This window comes from Hypanus sabinus, chromosome 20 (assembly GCF_030144855.1).
Source record: "Hypanus sabinus isolate sHypSab1 chromosome 20, sHypSab1.hap1, whole genome shotgun sequence".
In the NCBI taxonomy this organism is placed as follows: domain Eukaryota; kingdom Metazoa; phylum Chordata; class Chondrichthyes; order Myliobatiformes; family Dasyatidae; genus Hypanus; species Hypanus sabinus.
The window spans coordinates 3,402,701-3,425,916 of NC_082725.1; the positions used below are offsets into that span (position 1 = coordinate 3,402,701).

Here is a 23,216-nt window from a genome sequence, read left to right on the forward strand (position 1 = left end):
CCTTCAGGGTGTTCTGCACTAGGACAACTGTGCAGAAGAGCCTCTCTGAATGCACAACCTATCGAGTGGACAGGCTACAGCAGCAGATGGCCATGAACATGCACTCAGTGTCTATTTTATTATTACAGGAGGTGTCTAATAAAACAGCCACTGAATGTATATGCTGCACTACTTCCAAACAATGTACACGTGTAAATAAGAATGAAGTCATTGTTACTCCAGATCTGATGCAGCACAAAAAAACACAGCAATAATAAAAAACACACAATGGATATAAATACATAAATAGCTTACAGTCATACATTGATTGTACATTCATAGAGTGACACTAGGCACAGGAGTGTCAGTACATCTGGTGACTGACAGGAAATGATAAAGCCGTGGTGGAGGGGTGTGTTATTGGGTGGAAGTGCTGATCAACCTTACTGCTTGGAGAAAGAACCATTTTTGAGTCTGCTAGATCTGGTGTGGATGCTATGTAGCCTCCTCCCTGATGGGAGTGGGACAAACTGTCCATAAGCATGGTGGGTGGGATCCTTCATGATGTTAATGCAGGGGTTCCCAACCTGGAATTCACTGGCCCCTCAGTTAATAGCAGGGACCCATGGCATAAAAATGGTTGGCAATCCCTGTGTTAATGTCAATATAAATATTTCTCACAATAAATGGTATATTTTTGGTTAATACTAATACTTGCTTTATTAACAAATTATTTTCTATTTCAGCAAACCTTTTTACATCACCTTTAAAGATTTTGTCCTGAGCTAAATTGTCATTTGCAGTAATGATTCTGGTGATTATCGGTGATACATACAAGGCTGAAAAAGCTTTCAATTGGTATTACTGTACATAGAAACATCATTTTCTTCTCACAATTTACAGCTGGTAAAACCAACAGCCTGCAATAAGTTTGTAGGTTTTAATATTTAGAATATACAATATGATTTTCTAAAATTATTGTGCTGTGTGCATTTACAGTAAGTTGCGAGAAAGCTGGAATGAGGCATGCTGAAGCTAAGGTCAAGTAAATGAAACAAAGAATTCCCTTTGAAGTGTAAGACATTGCACAAATGTAGCGTAAACTGAATGTCCAAACAGGGAGAAACAACATTACAATGACAATTATTTAACTCCTAAAGAAGATAATGAAGTTTCAGTCTGCCATGGAGAAAGATTCAGACAATGTCATTGTCCGTCTGGAATTCAGTCAAACTGGTTGCTGCCAGCAGATGGACAAAATGAATGCACATTTATTAACTGAAAAATCAGCACAGTGTTATGTAAAATATCACTTGTATTCCTGCAGTTCTCTCTACTGGATTAGGACCAGCTGGACACATGGGCTGAAAAATGGCAGATGGAGTTTAATGCAGACACGTGTGAGGTTTTGCACTTTGGGAGGACCAACCTGGGTAAGACTTATATTATGAACATAAGGACACTGACAACTGCAGTAGAACAAGGAGATCACAGAATACAGATCCATAATTCCTTGAAATTGGTGTCACGGGTACATAAGGTCGCAAAGGGACATTCTGGCACCTTAGCCTTTATAAATCAAAGTATTGAATATAGGAGGTGGGATGTTATGCCAAAGTTGTAGAAGACATTGGTGAGGCCAAAATTTGGAGTGTTATGTGCAGTTTTGGTCACCTACCTACAGAAAAGATGTATATAAGACTGAAAGAGTACAGAGCAAAATTTACAAGAATATTGTCAGGACTTGAGGGCCTGAGTTATAGGAAAGGCTGGATAGGTTAGAACTTTATTTCCTGGAACGTAGGAGAATGAGGAGACATTTGATAGAAATATACAAAATTATGAGGAGTTAGAAAGGGTAAATGCAAGTCAGCTTTTTCCACCGAAATGAATGCACATTTGGGAGGTTTTGCACTTTGGGAGGACCAACCTGGGTAAGACTTATATTATGAACATAAGGACACTGACAACTGTGGTAGAACAAGGAGATCACGGAATACAGACCCATAATTCCTTGAAATTGGCATCACAGGTACATAAGGTCACAAAGGGACATTCTGGCACCTTAGCCTTCATAAATCAAAGTATTGAATATAGTAGGTGGGACGTTATACCAAAGTTGTAGAAGACATTGGTGAGGCCAAGGTTGAGACTAGAACTAGAGGTCAGGGGTTATGGGTAAAAGGTGAAATATTTAAGGGGAACTTCTTCACTCAGAGAATGGTGAGAGTGTGGAACGAGCTGCCAGTGGAAATGGTGGATGTGGGTCTGATTGTAACATTTAAGAGAAGTTTGAATAAGTACGTGGATAGAAGGGGTGTAGAGGGCTATGGTCAGGGTTCAGGCCGATGGGCAGAATAACAGTTTGGTTGAACTAAAGGCTTGAAGGCCCTGTTTCTGTGCTGTCATTCTCTATTACACTATAACAATGCCATTGGATAAAAATACTACCTTAGGTCCTACTCTAACATTCCCACAACCTCTCCCTCTGAGAAGGGAAAATGTAGTAGGTACGTTGGGACTCCATCCTCTCTGAGTTTGGGTCCAAATCACAGACTATTCTGATTTGGAAATATATTACCATTTCTCATCAAATTCTTGAAACCATCACTTTCGCCAGGACGGTTGTGAATGAGTATTAACAACTAGACTTGGCAACAGCACCCATATCCTTCATATGAGCTTAGAAATTCTCAGACATAGGAATATGACTGGACTTTAGAAGAATGAGGAGGGAATATCAATGAAACATTGAATATTTAAAGGCTGAGATAGAATGGATGTAGAGACACTGTTTCCTGTAGCGGGTGAGTCTAAGACCAGAAAGCACAGCCTCAGAATACAAGCGTGTCCTTTTAGAACAAAGGCGAGGAGGAGTTTATTTGTAGTCAGGGGGTGAATCTGTGGAATTCATTGCCACTAATGCCTGTGGAGGCCAAGTCACTAAATATATTTAAAGCAGGGGTTTATGGATTATTGAGCAGTCAGGGTGTGAAGGGAGGAGGCAGGAGAATGAGGTTGAAAGGGGTAATAAATCAGCCATATGGAATGGTGGAGCAGACTCAAAGGGTCAAATGATTGAACTCTGCTCCGACGTCATATGGTCTTGTGGTAATTAACAATTTATTCTCTTATTATGTGAAAGTTGCATTTAATGGTGTTACTTTGTACAATGGTGAGTGGCAGTTATATATTCACCTGAAAGTTGCTACAGATGCTGCATCGTAGCACCTCACAATTTGGCACTGAACTTTGGAAGCCAGTTCTAACCTACTGCCAGTGCCAGACAGTGAACACAGTCCTCCTGACCAGGGTGAGCGTGGCAGGTAGCGAGACACTATACAGCCGACAGCGTCAGAGTCCAGAGTGCAATTCTACCACCATATGCATGGGTTTCATCCGGGTGCTCTGGTGCCCTCCCACAGTCCAGTGACACACCAGTTTGCAGGTTAATTAGTCATTGTAAATTGTCCTATGAGTAGACAGGGATTAAGTCAGAGGGTTGCTGGGTTGTGTGGCTCATTGGGTCAGAAAGGCCTGATCTGTGCTGGATCTTGAAATAAAAATTTTTAAAAATACAGCTTAAAACCTGGCTTTGTTCCAAAATAAATACATGGTGAACTCCATTAAAACAGTCACACTCTTACCCCAACCCTCCAAGTCATATAAAAATTAAACATGTCTTCTGCTATTTAATTCTAACATTTGAAAATCATATTAGACAATTATTACATCAGAACTTTACAGCACAAAGTGACAGCTCCACAAGACACCATTTACAAGTTTATAATTGGGTAAATACCAGGCAGCAGGCTGCTAAACTGCACTGACAGTTAATGAAGACTTTTGTCACAGTGTGTCATTGTATCGTTTCATCCTACAGAGAAAATTAAATGTACATATAAGAGTGTAGAATAATGCCCTTACACACATTTACAGACTCTTCACAAGACATGGAAACATTACACAAAAATACTGTGTAAAAAGGCTGATGATTGTTACGGGTAGATTGCAGACCCTACACATTTCTAAAACACAAAACTACTCGTGTTAACTGTGTAATAGATTGCCTGTGGAAGGATTGCTTTAATTCTTTTTGCTGAACCAAGATGCAGCCATTCGAAATCTGTGTACTTACTGCAGGAGCAGAGACAAGTCTCTTTTCATGTTCATTAACTCTGTGATTATCACTGCATAGTTCCCTGTTTCGATTATTGCAGTCATTTATTATTACTTATATAACTCAGTCCTGTACTCAGTACGGTGCGAATAGGACCGGAGTGTGCGCGGCCCGTATGGGTCCGGGAGCGGGTCGAAGAAGGGCTGGAGGCAGGGCCGCCGTTTGGAATAGAGTGGCTGCAGGGCCCGAGCGCAGAGCAAATGGAGAATTGACGGCAGCGGCCGCTGCCGCCGCGGCAGCGAAGGGATTTGGTAAGAGACGAGCGGCCAGGGGCTTACTCAGTTCTTTCTGGAAGGCCAGTTTCAACTGTAAAAGAGAATAACACAGTGAACTAAGTTTGAGCAAACATACCACTGCATTTCCTGCAAATAAACAATACTTAAACTATTATTCAAGCTGTTGACTACTTACATTTAGATACAATTTAAATCAGCAGCAAAGATATTGCTTTCAGATTAATTCCAGATATGCCATATTTTAGTTATTGCCAATTAGTGAACGGTATTTTTTTTTATCAGCCTCAAGCATCTAAGTGGATGTTCTGTGTCAAGAGAAGAACCAATGGAAGTCATCTCCACGAGATCCCACCATCAAGCACATCTTTCTCTCCCACCAACCCCATCCCCTCCACTTTCTGCTTTCCACAGGGATCGCTCCCTACGTGACTTCCTTCTCCACCCATCCCTCCCACCAATCTCCCTCCTGGCACTATCCTTGCAAGCGGAACAAGTCCTACACCTCCTCCCTCACTACCCGTAGGGCCCTAAATAGTCCTTCCAGGTGAGGCGACACTTCACCTGTGAGTCTGTTGGGGCCATTTGGTGCTCCCGGAGTGGCCTCCCGTATGTCGGTGAGACCCAACATAGATTGGGAGACCGCTTCTCTGTGCATCTACGCTCCAACCGCCCGAACAAGTGGGATTTCCCAGTGGCCACCCATTCCCATTCCGACATGTCCATCCATGGCCTCCACCACTGTCATGATGAGGCCACATTTAGGTTGGAGGGACAACACCTTCTATTCCACCTGGGTATGAACATCGATTTCACAAAATTCCAGTAATGCCCCCTCCTCCCTCAACTTCACCATTCCCCTTCCCCCTTTCCCTCTCTCACCTCATCTCCTTCCCTGCTCATCTCCTCCCCCATTTTCTTTCTTCCATGGCCTTCTGTCCTCTTCGAGCGGACACCCCCTCTCCATCCCTGTATCTCTTTCACCAATCGACCTCCCAGCTCTTCACTTTCACCTATCACCTTGTGTTTCTCTCTCCCCTCCCCACCTTCTAAATCTACTCTTCAGCATTTTTTCTCCAGTCCTGCTGAAGGGTCTCAGCCGTAAACTTCGACTGTACTTTTCTCCATAATGCTGCCCGGCCTGCTGAGTTCCTCCAGCTTTTTGTGTGTTGCTTGGATTTCCAGCATCTGCAGAATTTCTCTTGTTTGTGAAGAGAAGAACCAGTAAGGTTTATACTGCTTTACTGCTGATATTGAATTGCTCCAGGTATGACCAAAGAACACAGAACGCGACAGCTTGCCACAGGCCCTTCAGCCCACCGTGTTGTACTGATACTTTAACCTGCACCAAAATCAACCTAACCCTTCTCTTCCACATAAACCTCGATTTTTCTATCATCCATTTCAGAGTTTCTTAAATATCCCTAAGTATTCTGTCTGGACCTCCACTCCTGGCAGCACATTCCATTCACCCACCACTCCTCTGTGTATAAAACCCACTTCTGACATCCCTCCTATATTCTCCTCTGATCACCTTAAAACTATGCCCCCCTGTATTAGTCATTACCACCCTGGGCAAGTCTCTGGCCATCCATTCATTCTATGCCTCATCATCTCATACACCTCTGTTGAGTCACACCTCAGTCTCCTTCACTCCACAGAGAAAATCCCAAACTCGCTCAACCTATCCTCATAAAATACACTCTCTAATCCAGGCCGCGTCCTGGTGAGTCTCCACACCACTCCCTCTAAAGCTCCCTATAATGAGGCAACCAGAATTGAAAACAATATTCTAACTGTGGTCTGACCAGGGCCGTATACAACAGAAATATTACTTCGTGGCTCTTGAGCTCAGTCCCCTCACTAATAAAGGCCACAGACCATATTCTCTCTTACCACCCCTGGCAATGTGTGTGGCAACTTTGAGGGATCTATGGATGTGGACCTCTGTCCAAGAACCCTTGTATTAACCCTGTATTAACCCTGTATTAACCCTGGTATTAACCCTGGTATTAACCCTGTATTAACCCTGTATTAACCCTGTATTAAACCTGTATTAACCATGGTATTAACCCTGTATTAAACCTGTATTAACCATGGTATTAACCCTGGTATTAACCCTGTATTCTGTCTTCAAATTCAACCTTCCAAACTGATAACTTCATATTTTTCAAGTTGAATCCTTTCTGCCACTTTTCAGCCCAGCCCTTCATTCTATCAATGTCCCAGTGTAACACACAACAGTCATTTAAACTATCCACAAGACCACCAACATTTCACCTTCTCATTTTGTTAGGGCATTAAGATGTAGAATCACAGAACACAAACAGACGCTTCGACCTATTGAGTCTGGGCCGAACTATTAGTCTGCCTAGCCCCATCGACTTGCTCCCGGAATATAGCCCTCCCTTCCCCTACCATTGATGTGCTTATCCAAATTTCTCTTAAACATTGAAATTGTACCCGCATCCACCACTCATTTCACACCCTCACCACCCTCTGAGTGAAGAAACTTTGCCTTATGATCCCCTTAAACATTTCACCTTTCACACTTAACCCAAAGGAGAAAAATTCAACCATTCCCATCGAATCTGTTCCATCATCAGATCATGGCTGACTTATGATCCCTCAAAACCCAAAATATCACAAGTTAACTACATGAATCTCCTTTGAGACTTGAGAAAGCACATTCATTCGTTTCCCAGTGAGGAGAGGTTCATGCAGGAATCCAGGCTTAGTGTGTCAATGCATTTGCTTACTGCAAGAGCGTTGCTACCCCTCTGGAGTTTATTGTACGGACTGTATTTGGGTTTGGGAGGTTTTCCTGCAGCTCTATCCTTGTGCCTTCTGCTGCTGATGTGCTGAAAATAAGAAGAGGCAACAATTAATCCAAATGATCCTTGAAAAGAAACAGACATGTGTGGACTTGATAGCATGGGTAATCATTTCATTCCAAGGGCTAACCTGTTTGAGTTGTGTTTCTGAGTTCACGTGCACATCACAGATTTCACAGTGAAAGGTTTTATTCTGCAGACCGGTCGTAACTCCTTTGTTGGTGGACGTTTTGCCTTTGACACCTGGTCTAGGAAATGCCTTAATTGGACCTCCTCCATTTCGAGCCTCCAACATTGTTTTGTGCTTAGATCCTGATAAGTAGAATTATGAAGCAATTAACATTGATAATATAGATTGAATCATATGCTGGAACTCCTATTGACAAATGATTGTGGCTGGGGTCACCCATCTTGTAAAGACACTGCCCAGAAATGGCAAACCATATTGATAGAAAAGTTTGCCAAGCACAATCATGGCCAAGGATACGAGGTGGATATGGCTATGTCATATAACACAGCACATAATGAACAAACATTCAATATTGACATTTTGACTTCATATTGTAATGAACTCTTCAGCTGTTTGAATTATAAACTGAATAGAATTATAAACAGTCAACATGTTGGGCTGAAAGCTATTATTAGGAATGATTCCATTCCCACTGTCCCAACAAATATTTATCCCTCAGTCAACTAAACTAAAATGGTTTAAATAATATGAGTAACACACACAAAATGATGGAGGAACTCAGCAGGTTAGGCAGCATCAATGGAGGGAAATGAACAGTTGATGTTTTGGGCCGAGACTCGTCATCGGGGCTGGAGAGGAAAGGAGGGGAAGGTTAGAATAAGAAAGTGCGAGAGAGGAGGCAGAACAACTGGCAAGTTCCTCTCCTTTTCATTCTGCTTCTTTCCAGTCCTGAAGAAAGAATTCAGCCCAAAATGTTGACTGCTATTCATTTCCATAGATGCCACTTGACTTGCTGAGTTATTGTCATTAAAAATAGAGCACAGAAACAGGCCCATTGGCCTATCTAGTCCGTGCTAAAACCATTTAATCTGCCTAGTCCCATCAACCTGCACTGGGACCATAGCCCCCCATACCCCTAACTTGCATGTACCTATCCAAACTTCTCTTAAATGTTGAAATTGAGCTCGCATGCACCACTTCTGCTGACAGCTCATTCCACACTCTCACAACCCTCCGAGTGAAGAAGTTTTCCCTCATGTCTCCTTAAAATTTCACCCTTAACCCATAACCTCTGGTTGTAGTCCCATCCAACCTTAGTGGAAAAAGCCTGCTTGTATTTACCCAATCTATACCCCTCATAATTTTATATACCTCTATCAAATCTCCTCAATTCTTCTATCTTCAAAGTAATACAGTCCTAACCTATTCAACTTTCCCTTACAACTCAGATCCTCCAGTCCCAGCAACAGCCTTGTAAATTTTCTCTGTACTTTTTCAACTTTGTTTGCATCTTTCCTGTAGGTAGGTGAAGAAAACTGCACCCAGTACTCCAAATGAGGCCTTGTATAACTTCAACTCCATCTTCTGTACTCAACACATTGATTCATGAAGGCCAATGTGACCTTCCTGGAGTAAGAGGTTTAGACAGGGATGAATTTGCTAAGTGCATCCAGGAAGGTTTCTTAAATCAATATGGTCCAAAGAGAGGAGGGGCTGAACTGGACTTGGTGCTGGATAATGAGCCTGGCTTGGTGACTGACCTTTCTGTGGGTGAACAGTTAGGAAACTGTAACCACAACTCCTTATCTTTCAGCTAACGGTCCTTGTGGAAGAGTTTCAAATTGGAGTAGGGCAAATTACGAGGGCATTAGGCAGGAACTAAGAAGAGTTAAGTAAGACCAGTTTCTCTTTGGCAAGTCCATATCAGACATGTGGAAGGCATTTAAAGATCAATTGCACAGGGGACAAGAAAGGTATGTTCCTGTTAGAAGGTGGAAAGGTAAGAGAGCCTTGGATGTCCAGAAAGGTGATGAATTTAGCCAAAAAGAAAAAGGAAAAGTATGTAAAGCTTCGGAAGTCAGGATCAAATGAAGCACATGAGGAATACAAAGAAATCAGAAAAGAACTAAAGAAGGGAATTAGGAACGACATGAGGGGCCATGAAAAAGTCCTTGGCAGGTAGGATTAAAGTGACTCCCAAGGCATTCTATACATACATCAAGAGCAAAAGGATGATGACAAGGGAGAGGGTAGGACCACTTAAAGGATAAGAGGGGGACATATGCTTGGATACAGAGAATGAGTGAGGTACTAAATGAGTACTTTGCTTCAGTATTTACCAAGGAAAAGGATATCGAAGACCAGGAGATCAGTGGCGAGTGTTTAACTATGTTAGGGTATTTAGAGGTCAAGAAGGAAGAAGTGTTGGGCCTCCTAAGGAGCATTAAGCTGGAGAAATCCCCAGGACCTGATGATATTTAGCCAAGGTTATTGAAGTAGGCAAGAAACGAGATTGCAGGATCCTTGACCGGTATCTTTGTGCCCTCTCTAGCCACATGCAAGGTCCCAGAGGACTGGTGAGTGGCTAACATTGTACCTCCATTTAAGAAGTGAACAAGAGAATGTCCTAGTAACTAAGGCTGGTGAGCCTCAGGTCAGTTGTAGGGAAATTGCTGGAGAAAATTCATAGGGGTAGGAGTTATGAGTATCTGGAAACCCATGGCCAAATTAGGGACAGTCAGCATGGCTTTGTGTGTGGCAGGTCGTGCCTTACCAGCTTGACTGAGTTTTTTTGACAAGTTGACAAGGAAGATTGATGAGGGTAGGGTGCAGGTGTTGTCTACATGGAGCTTAGATAAGCATTTGACAAAGTCCATTATGGGAGGCTAATCCAGGAGATTGAAATGCGTGGATCTGCAAATTGGCTGTTTGGATTCGGAACTGGCTTGTACACAGAAGACAGGGTAGTGCTGAAAGGTCTTATTCGAGCTGGACGTCTGTAGTTACTGCAGCTCCACTGGGACCTCTGCTGTTTGTAATGCTTATAAATGGCCTGGATGAAAATGTTGATGGATGGGTTAGTAAATTTGCGGATGATTTGCGGTGGAGTTGTGGTTAGTGTAGACAACTAAGAAAGAATGCAGCACAATATTGATAAGTTACAGATATGGGCTGAAAAATGGCAGATGGAGCTTAAACCAGAAAAATGAGAGGTATTGCACCTCAGTAGGGCAAATGCAAGGAGACAGTACCCTTGATAGTATACTATATCTTTGCTTTTGCAAGGTCCATAAGTGTTGTTGAGCAGAGAGATCTTGTGATCCAAGTCCGTAGCTCATTGTAAGTGGATACACAAGTCAATAAGGTGGTTAAGAGGCTTATGGGATGCTTGCTTTTATTAGTCGAGGTATTGAGTTCAAAAGTCAGGAGGTTATTTTGCAACTTTATAAAACTATGATTAGGCCACGTCTGGAGTATTGCATACTGTTCTGATCACATCACTGTAGGAAGGATGTTGAGGCTTTGGTGAGGGTGCAGAAGGGGTTCAACAGGAAGCTGCCTGATTTAGAGGTTTGTGCCATCACGAGAAGTTGGATTAACATGGGTTGTTTTCTCTAGAGTGTCGGATGCTGAGGGGAGGTCTGATAGAGGTTTACAAGACTATGAGAGGCATAGATAGAGTGGACAGAGAGTATCTATTTCCCGGTGTTGAAATGTATAATCCCAGGGGTGATGCATTGAAGGTGAGAGGGGGTAGGTTTAAGGAGGATGTGAGGGGTAAGCGTTTTTACTGGGAGAGTTGCAGATGCCTGGAATACACTGCCTGGTATGGTGGTAGAGGAAAATTTTGTTAGAGGCTTTTAAGAGATGCTTGGATAGGCACATGGATATAAGGAGGGTGGAGGGATATGGACAAGGGTGTTTGGGTGATTTGGCACATTTTGGGCCAAATGGCCTTTTCCTGTGCGGTACTCTATTATGTTCCATGTTCTAAAAGCTTTCTTGATGGCCCTATCTACCTGTGAGGCCACTTTCAACAAATTATAGACCTGTATTCCCAAATCCCTTTGTTCTACCACACTCCTCAGTACCCTACCATTCACTGTGTAGGACCTACCCTGGCAGGTTCTACTAAAGTGCAACAGCTCGCTCTTGTCTGCATTAAGTTCCATCTGCCATTTTCCAGCTTATTTTTCCATCTGCTCCAGATCTCACTGCAAACCATGATAGTCTTCCTCACTGTCCACTACACCCTCAACCTTGGTGGCATCTGCAAATTTGCTGATCCAGTTAACCACATTATCATCCAGATTGTTAAATAGATGACGAACAACAAAAGACCCAGCGCCGATCCCTGCGGCATTCCACTTGTCAGAGAGGCAACTATCTACAACCACTCTCTGGCTTTTCCCACACAGCCAATGTCTAATCCAATTTACTACCTCATCCTGAATGCCGAGCGACTGAACCTTCTTGACCAACTTCCTATGCGGGACCTTGTCAAAAGTCTTGCTAAAGACCATGTAGACAACATCCACTGCCTTCCCTTCATCAGCTTTCCTGGTAACTTCCTCAAATAACTCTATAAGATTAGGTAAACATGACATACCATGCATGAAGAAATGCTGACTATCTGTAATCAATGCATGTCTAATCAAATACTTACATATCTGGCCCCTTAGACTAGCTTCCAATAACCTTCCCACTATGGATGTCAGGCTCATCAGCCTATAATCTCCTGGTTTATTTTTGAGCCTTTCTTAAACAGCAGAACAACATCAGTTATCCTTCATTCCTCTGTTGCCTCACTCACTGTTAAGAGTGACTTAAATATCTCAGCTAGGGCGCTGGCAATTTCTCCATTTGCCTCCCACAAGCCAAAGGGAACACCTTGTCTGTCCCTGGGGATTTATCCACCCTGATTTGCCTCAGGGTAGCAAACATCTCCTCCTCTGTAATCTGTACAGGGTCCATGAAGTTGATGTTGCTTTGCCTCACTTCTACAGACTCTGTGTCCATCTTCTGAGGAAATACAGAGCAAAGAATTTATTTAAGATCTCCTCCATCTCTTTTGGCTCACACATGGATTACTACTCTGGTCTTCCAGAGGATCAATTTGTCCCATGCAATCCTTTTGCTTTTCACATATCTGTAGAATCCCTTAGGATTCTCCTTCACCTTGTCAAATAGGGCAAACTCAAGACTTCCTTCAGCATCACCCACCCCCATTTCCTTCTAAATGTTCTCTTGCAGTTCTTATACTCCATAAGCACCTCATTTGTTCCTGCACATTTTGTGTATGTTGCTCTGGATTTCCAGAATCTGCAGAATCTCCTGAGTTAATAAACTTATAAATGCAAGAGATTAAATTATAAATATTTTCTCTTTGAAAAACAAGTAGTACAGAAAATAATCTGTGATTTCTTCAAAATGGTTTTACTTTCAGTTAGAACACCATTTGATACATTTTAATTTTGTCAGAAATCATTATCCACTTTCTGATCTATTAATGGTGTTTGAGGAGCGATTCATTATCGAAAGAATAAATCTTCACGGCTGTTACATTAAAAACATTTGTGGTTCATGGAGAGTTTTTTCAATTTCTATTATAATCATTCAATCACTCTCAGGAGACTGTTCATACCTACTTTTAACTTCCAGAATATCTCTTGGGCACAAACTAGTATTCTGTCAAAGGAATTCAGAATATTACACATATTCACTGCATTTGACTCTCCTCTGTAGGGCACAGAATTCATCACTGTTTCACAAGTAACACATTTCCCCCGAGTTACCCAATTTTCACTCAGAAAATTTCCACAGACAGCAATGGACTCTTCCATTAATTGAAATTTCAATTTAATTATATTGGCCACCGAGACAACAGTGTCTTGGGATCACTTGTGATCAGTGCTATAATGAAATGCCATTCTGCTTTTTGTCAGTTGAAGCCCCAACGCTGGGGTTGTATCCCACCTCTCTACACTCAGTGGCCACTTCATTGGTCCTCCTGTGTACCTGCTCATTGAAGCAAACACCGAACTGGCCAATCATGTGGCAGCAAGTCAATGTATTAAAGCAGGCATGCATAGAATACAGAATATGTAGTACTGTGCTAAAGTCTTAAGCTCTCTCTCTCACACACACACACACATATACACATATATATATATATCTATAGCTAGGGTGCCTAAGACTTTTGCACAGTACTGTAGTAATTTTATATATTGAACTTTACTGCTGCCACAAAAGAAAACAAATTTCATGGCATATGTGAGTAATGATGAACCTGATTCTGATAGGGTTCTCTAATACGGACTGCAAGTGGGAAGGGGGCAGGGAGAGGGTATCTTGTTGGGAAAAGGGAAGGGAGAAGGGAAGCACCAGAGAGACATTCTGTAATGATTAATAAACCAATTGTTTGGAATCAAATAACGTTGTCTGGTGTCTCAGGGCTGGGTGAGAGCTACCCACACCCCACCCAGTGCTCCTCTGCCGCCTGTCCCACACCTCTCCCGTGGCACTCCACCCTCACTATTCCCAACATCCTTTGTTCCCACCAGGTTTACAAACTTGCTCTTTGCTACATATTGACAAATCAGTATTGTGCAAAACTCTTAGTCACCTGAGGTATATACGTATATGCGTCTAATAATTTTGCACATTACTGTAGAACAGTATGGCACTGGAACAGACATTTTGGCCAACGATGTTGAGCTGAACCAATTAAATTCATAATCAAATGGCTTACTAAACTAATCTCTGCTGCCAACACCATGTCCATATCCTACCATTTTCCTCACATTCAGGATAAAAGAAACAGAGGCATTCTACAAGTATGTGAAGAGCAAGAGGATGAGCTGTGAGAGAAAAGGACCAATCAGGTGCGATAGTGGAAACGTGTGCACGGAGTCAGAGGAGGTAGCAGAAGTGCTTATTGAATATTTGCTTCAGTATTCAGTAGTGAAAAGGGCCTTGGTAGTTGTGGGGGTGACTTACAGTTGACTGAAATGCTTGACAGTATAGACGTTAAGAAAGAGGATGTGTGGGAGCTTTTGAAAGGCATTGTTAGATCTAAGTCACCAGGACTGGATGAGATATACCCCAGGGTATTGTGGGAAGCGAGAGAGGAAATTGCTTTGGCAATGATCTTTGTATCATCAATAGTGACAGGAGAAGTACCAGAGGATTGGAGGATTGCAAGTGTTGTTCATTTGTTCAAGAAAGGAAGTAGAGCAGTGGATGGAGTGTATATGGATTTCAGTACGGCATTTGATAAAATTCCCCATGCAAGACTCATTCAGAAAGTAAGGAGGTGTAGGATCCAAGGAGACCTTGCTTTGTGGATCCAGAATTGGCTTGCCCACAGAAGGCAAAGGGATGGTGTGCACATGCCTAGCGAATCCACAGCCACTTCCAGGAGAGCAGCAACATGCGGCACATGTGGAAGGGTATTAGTTACAGGACAACATCACCTGACTGTGCGGGTGATGCCTCCCTCCCAGATGCACTGAATAACTTCTATGCCCGTTTTGAGGCGGAAAATGACGTGGCGGCGAGGAAGTCCACCCCTCCTACAAATGTCCAGGTGCTGTGTCTCACCGTGGCCGATGTGAGGAGAACCCTGTGCAGGGTCAACCCAAGGAAGGCCGCTGGACCAGACAATATTCCTGGTAGAGTGCTTAGAGGATGTGCAGACCAGCCAGCAGATGTTCTCACTGATATCTTCAACATCTCCCTGAGCAGCGCCAACATTCCAATGTGCTTCAAGGCCGCCACCATTGTCCCCGTGCTGAAGAAGTCTTCAGTGTCCTGCCTCAATGACTACCGTCCCGTTGCACTTACATCCGTCATCATGAAGTGTTTCGAGAGGCTCATCATGAGGCACATCAAGACCCTGCTGCCCCCCTCACTGGACCCCCTGCAGTTTGCGTGCTGTCCCAACCACTCAACAGATGACGCCATTGCCATCACCCTCCACCCGGCCCTAACCCACCCGGACAAAAAAGACACATACATTTGGATGCTGTTCATAGACTTCAGTTCAGCATTCAACACAATCATCCCTCAGAAACTGATTGAAAAGCTGAGCCTACTGGGCCTGAACACCTCCCTCTGCAAATGGATCCTAGACTTGCTGACTGGGAGACCTCAGTCAGTCCAGATCGGAAGCAGCATCTCCAACACCATCACACTGAGCACGGGGGCTCCCCAGGATTGCGTGCTCAGTCCACTGCTGTTCACTCTGCTGACCCACGACTGTGCTGCAACACACAGCTCGAACCATATCATCAAGTTCGCTGATGACACGACCGTGGTGGGTCTCATCAGCAAGAACGACGAGTCAGCTTACAGAGAGGAGGTGCAGCGGCTAACGGACTGGTACAGAGCCAACAACCTGTCTCTGAATGTGAACAAAACAAAAGAGATGGTTGTTGACTTCAGGAGAGCACAGAGTGACCACTCCCCGCTGAACATTGACAGCTCCTTGGTAGAGATCGTTAAGAGCACCTAATTTCTTGGTGTTCACCTGGCGGAGAATCTCACCTGGTCTCTCAACACCAGCTCCATAGCAAAGAAAGCCCAGCAGCGTCTCTACTTTCTGTGAAGGCTGAGGAAAGTCCATCTCCCACCCCCCATCCTCATTACATTCTACAGAGGTTGTATTGAGAGCATCCTGAGCAGCTGCATCACTGCCTGGTTCGGAAATTGCGCCGTCTCGGATCGCAAGACCCTGCTGCGGATAGTGAGGTCAGCCGAGAAGATCATCGGGGTCTCTCTTCCCGCCATCACGGACATTTACACTACACTCTGCATCTGCAAAGCAAACAGCATTATGAAGGACCCCATGCACCCCTCGTACAATCTCTTCTCCCTCCTGCCGTCTGGGAAAAGACTCCGAAGCATTTGGGCTCTCACAACCAGACTATGTAACAGTTTCTTCCCCCAAGCCATCAGTTTCCTCAATACCCAGAGCCTGGACTGACTCCTTACTGCCCTGTTGTCCTGTTTATTATTTATTGTAATGCCTGCACTGTTTTGTGCACTTTATGCAGTCCTGGGTAGGTCTGTAGTCTAGTGTAATGTTTCTCTGTGTTGTTTTTTACATAGTTCAGTCTAGTTTTTGTACTGTTTCATGTAGCATCATGGTCCTGAAAAACGTTGTCTCATTTTTACTGTGTACTGTGCCAGCAGTTATGGTTGAAACAACAATAAGAAGTGACTCGACATGACTTGCATGTAGGTCGGTGATCAGAGGTATTTCGTAGGGATCTTTTCTGAGACCTCTGCTCTTTGAGATTTTTATAAATGAGCTGGATGAGGAATTAGAAGTGTGGGTTAGTAAGTTTGCTGATGACACAAAGGTTGGGGGTGTTGTGGATAGTCTGGAGGGTTGTTGGAGGTTACAGCAGGACATTGATAGGATGCAGAGCTGGGCTGAGAAGTGGCAGATGGAGTTCAACCCAGATAAGTGTGAAGTGGTTCATTTCAGTTGGTCAAATTTAAAGACAGAATATAATATTAATGTTAAGAGTCTTGGCAGTGTGGAGGATCAGAGAAATCTTTGGGTCTGTGTCCATGGGACACTCAAAGCTGCTGCACAGGTTGACACTGTGGTTAAAAAGGTGTATGGTGTGTTGGCATTCATCAAGCATGGGATTGATTTCAAGAGCTATAAGGTAATGTTACAGCTATATAAGACCTTAGTTCGACACCACCTGTGCTCAGTTCTGGTCACCTCACTACAGGAAGGATGTGGAAGCCATAGAAAGGGTGCAGAGGAGATTTACAAGGATGGTGCTTGGATTGGAGAGTGTGCCTTATGAGAATAGGTTGAGTGAGCTTGGCCTTTTCTCCTTGGAGCGACAGAGGATGAGAGGTGACCTGATAGAGGTGTATAAGATGATGAGAGACATTGATCGTGTGGATAGTCAGAGGCTTTTTCCCAGGGCTGAAGTGGCTAACACAAGGATGCATAGTTTTAAAGGTGCTTGAAAGTAGGTACAAGGGGAATGTCAGAGGTACCTTTTTCACACAGAGAGTGGTGGGTGTGTGGAATGCACTGCCAGTTATGGTGATGGAGGTGTATGAGTACAATAGGGTCTTTTAAAAGACTCTTTGATAGGTATATGGAGCTTGGAAAAACAGAGGGCTATGTGGTAGGGAAATTCTGGGCAGTTTCTAGAGTAGGTTTCTTGGTTGGCACAACATTGAGGGCTGAAGGATCTGTAACGTGCTGTAGATTTCTATGTTCTATACTGGTATATTTTTTCTACAATCAGTTGAAACACTTTGACTGCATTTAACCCCATTTAACTAATTATATGACCTATAAAAGCAATTGGCTGCAACACTGATTTATTCTGTAATATTGAAGGGGATGAATACGTGCCTACACACATGCGCGCGCACACACAACCACGCACGTGGCATTAAAAATCACTTCAGGAGACAACTCTATTTGTCTCCATTTCATCCAAACTCTCTGTTAGACCATAAGACCATAAGGTATAGGAGCAGAACTGGGCCATTTGGCCCATCGAGTCTGCTCCAGCATTTCATCATGGCTGGTCCAATTTCCCTCTCAGTCCCAATCTCCTGCCTTCTCCCCTTATCCCTTGATACCCTGACTAATCAAGAATCTATCAACTCTGTCGTAAATTTACATAAAGACTTGGGCTCCATCACTGCCTGTGGCAAAGAATTCCATAGAATCAACACTCTGGCCTAAAGCAATTCCTCCTCATCTCTGTTCTAAAAGGACGCCTCCCTATTCTGAGGTTGTGTCCTCTGCTCTTATACTCTCCCACAATAGGAAACATCCTCTCCACATCCACTCTACCAAGGCCTTTTACCATTCGATAGATTTCAATGAGGTCACCCCCATTCTTCTGAATTCCAGTGAATACAGGCCCAGAGTCTTCAAACACTCTTCATCCAGTGACCAGTGGAGTGCCTCAGGGATCTGTTCTGGGACCCCTACTCTTGGTGATTTTTATAAATAACCTGGATGAGGAAGTGGAGGGATGGGTTAGTAAATTTGCTGATGACACAAAAGTTGGAAGTGTTGTGGATAGTGTGGAGGGCTGTCAGAGGTTACAACGGGACATTGATAGGATGCAAAACTGGGCTGAGAGGTAGCAGGTGGAGTTCAACCCAGATAAGTGTGAGGTGATTCATTTTGATAGGCCAAATATGATGGCAGAATATAGTATTAATGGTAAGACTCTTGGCAGTGAGGAGGATCAGAGGGATCTTGGGGTCTGAGTCTATAGGACACTCAAAGCTGCTACGCAGGTTGACTCTGGTTAAGAAGACATACAGAGCATTGGCATTCATCAATCATGGGATTGAGTTTAAGAGCCAAGAGGTAATGTATATAGGACCCTGGTCAGACCCCACTTGGAGTACTGTGCTCAATTCTGGTTGCCTCTTGGAAACCATAGGACGTGGAAACCATAGAAAGGGTGCAGAGGAGACTTACAAGGTTCTTGCCTGGATTGGGGAGCATGCCTTATGAGAATAGGTTGAGTGAACTCAGAATTTTCTTCTTGGTGTGACGGAGGATGAGAGGTAACCTGATAGAGGTATACAAGATGATGAGAGGCACTGATCGTGTGGATAATCAGAGGCTTTTCCCCAGTGAAATGGCTAGCACAAGAGGGCACAGTTTTAAGGTGCTTTGAAGTTGGTACAGAGGAGACGTCAGGGGTAAGTTTTTTTACGCAGAGAGTGGTGTGTGTGTGGAATGGGCTGCCGGCGGTGGTTCCAGAGGCAGAACTGAAAGGGTCTTTTAAGAGACTCCTGGATGGATACATAGAAAAATAGAGGGCTATGGGTAAAGCATAGGTAGTTCTAAGGTAAGGACATGTTTGGAACAGCTTTGTGGGCTGAAGAGCCTGTATTGTGCAGTAGATTTTCTATGTTTTTTAACATAAGCCATTCAATCCTGGAATCATTTTTGTGAACATCCTTTGAACCCTCTCCAGTTTCAGCACATCCTTTCTAAGTTAAGGGCCTCAAAATGGCTCACAATACTCTAAGTGAGGCTTCACCAGTACTTTATAAAGCCTCAATATTACATCCTTGCTTTTATATTCTAGTTCTCTTGAAATAAATGCCAACATTACATTTGTCTTCCTCACCACAGACTCAACCTGCAAATTAACCTTAAGGGAATCCTGCACAAGGACTCCCCAGTCCCTTTGCAGCTCCATTTTTTGTATTTTCTCTCTATTGCTGACTATGGCCTATTTTGTCATGTGCCTCCAAATACCCTGAAATCTCATTCTTAATAATCGACTCCAACATCTTCCCAACCACTGAGGTCAAAGTAATTGGCCTATAGTTTCCTTTCTTCTACCTCTCTCCCTTCTTGAAGAATGGAGTGATATTTTCTATTTTTTAGTCTTCCAGAACCATTCCAGAATAAAGTTATTCATAAAAGACCATTACTAGTGCCTCCACAATCTCTTCAGCCACCTCTTTTAGAACTCTGGGGTGTACACCATCTGGTCCAGGTGACTATCAGACCTTTCAGTTTCCCAAGAACCTTCTCTCTAGTCATGGTAACTTCACACACCTCATGCCCCCTGGCACCATACTACTAGTGTCTTCCAGAGCGAAGACTGTTGCCTGATATTACTGACATTACTGCTGCCTGCTGTTACTGACAGTTTATGTTATTGGAGCAAACAGCAGTGATTCAGGAATCAGTAAAGTATTATGGTTTTCCATAATAGCAATATTTTGGGGAGGTGATTTGAAACTACATGGTGTAAGCCACTCACACTATTCCTTTACCACTGCCCCATGTAACGTCCTGATTTCTACGGCATTGTGCGTTCTTGATATTTCCAGGCACGGATGTGTGGTTCTCTGTGTTTCCCTGTAGTTCATCCACACCGCTTGCCGTCTGATGGCTGAGTGACATTCAATTTATCAGTCAGTGCTCCAGAACGGGATAGAATGCCAGTGCCTGACAGAAATAGTTCATATGAACCTATTCGTTGTGTGATCACTCCAGTTGAGTATGATGTTCTTCCAAAGGTTACTTCCTTACGGGAGAAGGCCTGTGCGTGACTGTTTAACATGAGGAGGCTGACAGCCAACACCCCGTTTTTGACAGATCGGGGGCAGGGACCAGTGGCAGGCAAAGCAAGATGACTGGGGACCCCTCACTGTCGCAGCCTTGCTGCCATTATGAAGATTCATCATCTCAACTGTCGGTTCTCTCTCTGCCTGGAAACTCCAGCTTGACCTTACCGCCACAGGAGACCCTCTCAAGATCAAAGCTCCCTACGGCATCTCTCTCGCGATTCAGGAACTCACAAGCCTCTCCTCCGTGACAAGGTGACAATATTCAAAGATCCTATGTCATGAATCTAATTGATCATAATATACATGGATTCTGGTTAATTGGGCCATCATTTAATCAGGACAGCTGCTTATTTGGGACAACTCTCAAAGAACAAGCACTAATTCAGACCGTTGTCAGGATTCCCTTAATTTATTTGGGACATTATGCCACTTGGAGGAAAGGCAGGAGATTGGGGCTGAAAGGGAAAATAGATCAGCCATGATGAAATGGTACAGCAGACCTGATGGGCTAAATGGCCTAATTCTGTTCCTGTATCTTATAGTTTTGTGGTCTTAACTGAGGCAGGAAGCTTGCCAAACAGGTTTTAACTAGCCTCAGTTGCACATGCTAGTGTGGCCATTAGACGCTGTACTGTGCAGAACAGTTTTTAAATAGTGTCAGCTGTGTGTTTTGTGTTTAAAAAGCAGTGATTTTTGTCAGTGATAGCTGGTGAGAAATAAGCAGTAAGATAATTTGGAACATTTTGCTCACTGAGGTTTCAAACATTCAGGCTTTAAGATGCCAGAAATAACCAGGAATGAAAAGTGAAACAATTTCACTACTTCAACAAGTTAGGACTATGAAAAATTTGAAGATATTGATAAATATCTTGAACGTTCCAAAACATGGGCCTCTGTACTTCCCTCTGTAACTGGATCCTTCACCTCACAGTCCATGTGGATCGGAAATAACATCTCCTCCTTGCTTACAACCAGCACCGGTGCCCCTCAAGGATATGTGCTTAGCCCACTGCTCTCTGTACACCCATGAGTGTGTGGGTAAGGTCAGCTCAAACGCCATCTACTGTTGGCAGAATTTCAGATGGTGTACAGCAGTGAGAAAGATCAGCTGGTTGCGTTACGTCACAGCAACAACCCTGCCCTCAATATCAGTAAAACCAAGGAATTGATTGTGGATTTCTAGAAGGGTAAGTTGAGGAAACACACACCTGCTGTAATGGAAAGAGTGAGCATTTTCAAGCTCCTGTGAGTCAACATCTCTGAAGATCTATCCTGGGCTCAACACATTGATGCAATTAAAAAGGTCACAACAACTATATTTCAGTAGGAGTTTGAGGAGAATAGGTATGTCACCAAAGACACTTGCAACTTTCTACAGATGTACCATGGAAAGCATTCTAACTGGTGGCATCACCATCTGGTACGGAGGGGCCACTGCCCAGGATCAGAAAAAGCTGCAGAAAGTTGTAAACTCAGCCAGTTCCGTCGTGGGCATCCAGGATACTTTCAAAAGGCAATGCCTCAAAAAGGCAGCATCCATCATTAAGGACCCCCATCATCCAGGACATGTCCTCTTCTCATTGCTACCATCAGGTAGTACAGAAGCCTAAAGGCACATATTCAGTGATTCAAGATCAGCTTCTTTCCCTCTGTCATTTGATTTCTAAATGGACATTGGATCCATGAACACTACCTCACTACTTTTTTTAAAAATTTCTGTTTTTTGCACTACCTGGTCAATTTAATTTTTTATACATATTTCTTATTGTAATTTTTAGATTGTTATTACTATGCAATGCACTGCACCGTTGCTGCAAAACAACACATTTTATGGCATGTCAGGGATATTAAACCTTATTCAGATTCTGTTACAATGAAACAAAGGTTTGGAGGATGCAATCGTTGAAAGCATTGTATGAGAGGCAGACCATTACCGGCTCTAGGTGTCTGCACTCATTCTGTTCATTGCCTTCACTGGACGATTTTCTCTGACAGTAACTATTAGGCTCTAATACATAGTTCTATATTACTGTAGTATTATTGGTAGTGTTCTTTACCAATAACATTGCCTTTAAATACATAATTTGTTACTCAGTTTGTCTTTTTATGCCTTTTAATTATTTCAATGAAACTTCTCCTAATTGGGGCAGAGCCTAAGTCAAGATGTACTGGTCTCAATTGACCAGAATCCACTGTACATCAACAAGATTCATAGGTTCACAGAAATATACAACATGATATCAGTCCCCTTGGTCCAAATGATCCACGCCAACCAAGATGCCTGTCGAAGATAATCCCATTTGCCATATCCCTCTGTCCATCAACTTGTCTAAATGTCACATAGTAGCTTAGCAGTTAGCACCATACTTTACAGCACTTTACAGTTAACTCACACCGCTGTGTGTGAGGAGTTTGTACGTTCTCCCAGTGACTGCACCCGTTTCTTCTCACAAATGTCACAGGAAGGTGAGTGTCACTGTGTTTGATTGACTGCGATATCAGGACTTCCTGATAAAACTGAGGTACCACAGTAGTTTAGCAGTTAGCACGGCATTATTACAGATCAGGGCGTCAGAGTTCAGAGTTCAATTCCTGTGCATCCTGTAAGACAGTTTGCATGTTCCTTCCCATGTGTGCGTGGGTTTCCTCGGGATTCTCCAGTTTCCTCCCACAGTTCAAAGACACACAGGTTAGTAGATTAATTGATCATTGTAAATTGTCCCGTGATTAGATTAAACTGGGGGTTGCTGGGCAGCGCGACTTGGTGGGCCACAAGAATGGGTTCCGTGCTATGTCTCTAAATAAATTAATACAATTTCTGAATGGGATCAAGGTGAAAACTCCCCAGTCACAAGCTGTACTCAGTAAAACGGTTGTAGCTGGAAAGGTAAATGAAGACATTGTGACAGGAGTTCCTC

General features: G+C 43.3%; 1 protein-coding gene across 6 annotated transcripts in view; it reads right to left on the minus strand.

The window, feature by feature from the left end:
- Nucleotides 1–9: 9 nt before the first annotated feature.
- LOC132378234 (zinc finger protein 385D-like) overlaps nucleotides 10–23,216 on the minus strand; it is a 452,746-nt gene continuing 429,539 nt past the window's right edge. For 4 of the 6 annotated variants that reach the window (XM_059944963.1, XM_059944966.1, XM_059944962.1 and 1 more), the window contains 3 exons: nucleotides 7,357–7,538; nucleotides 7,152–7,253; nucleotides 10–4,465 (listed from right to left, as the gene is read on the minus strand). In XM_059944963.1, coding sequence (XP_059800946.1) covers nucleotides 4,235–4,465; nucleotides 7,152–7,253; nucleotides 7,357–7,538 — 515 coding nt within the window. In that variant the 3' untranslated portion in view covers nucleotides 10–4,234. The remainder of the gene's footprint in view (nucleotides 4,466–7,151; nucleotides 7,254–7,356; nucleotides 7,539–23,216) is intronic. The other 2 variants (XM_059944961.1, XM_059944965.1) reach the window with 1 other exon arrangement.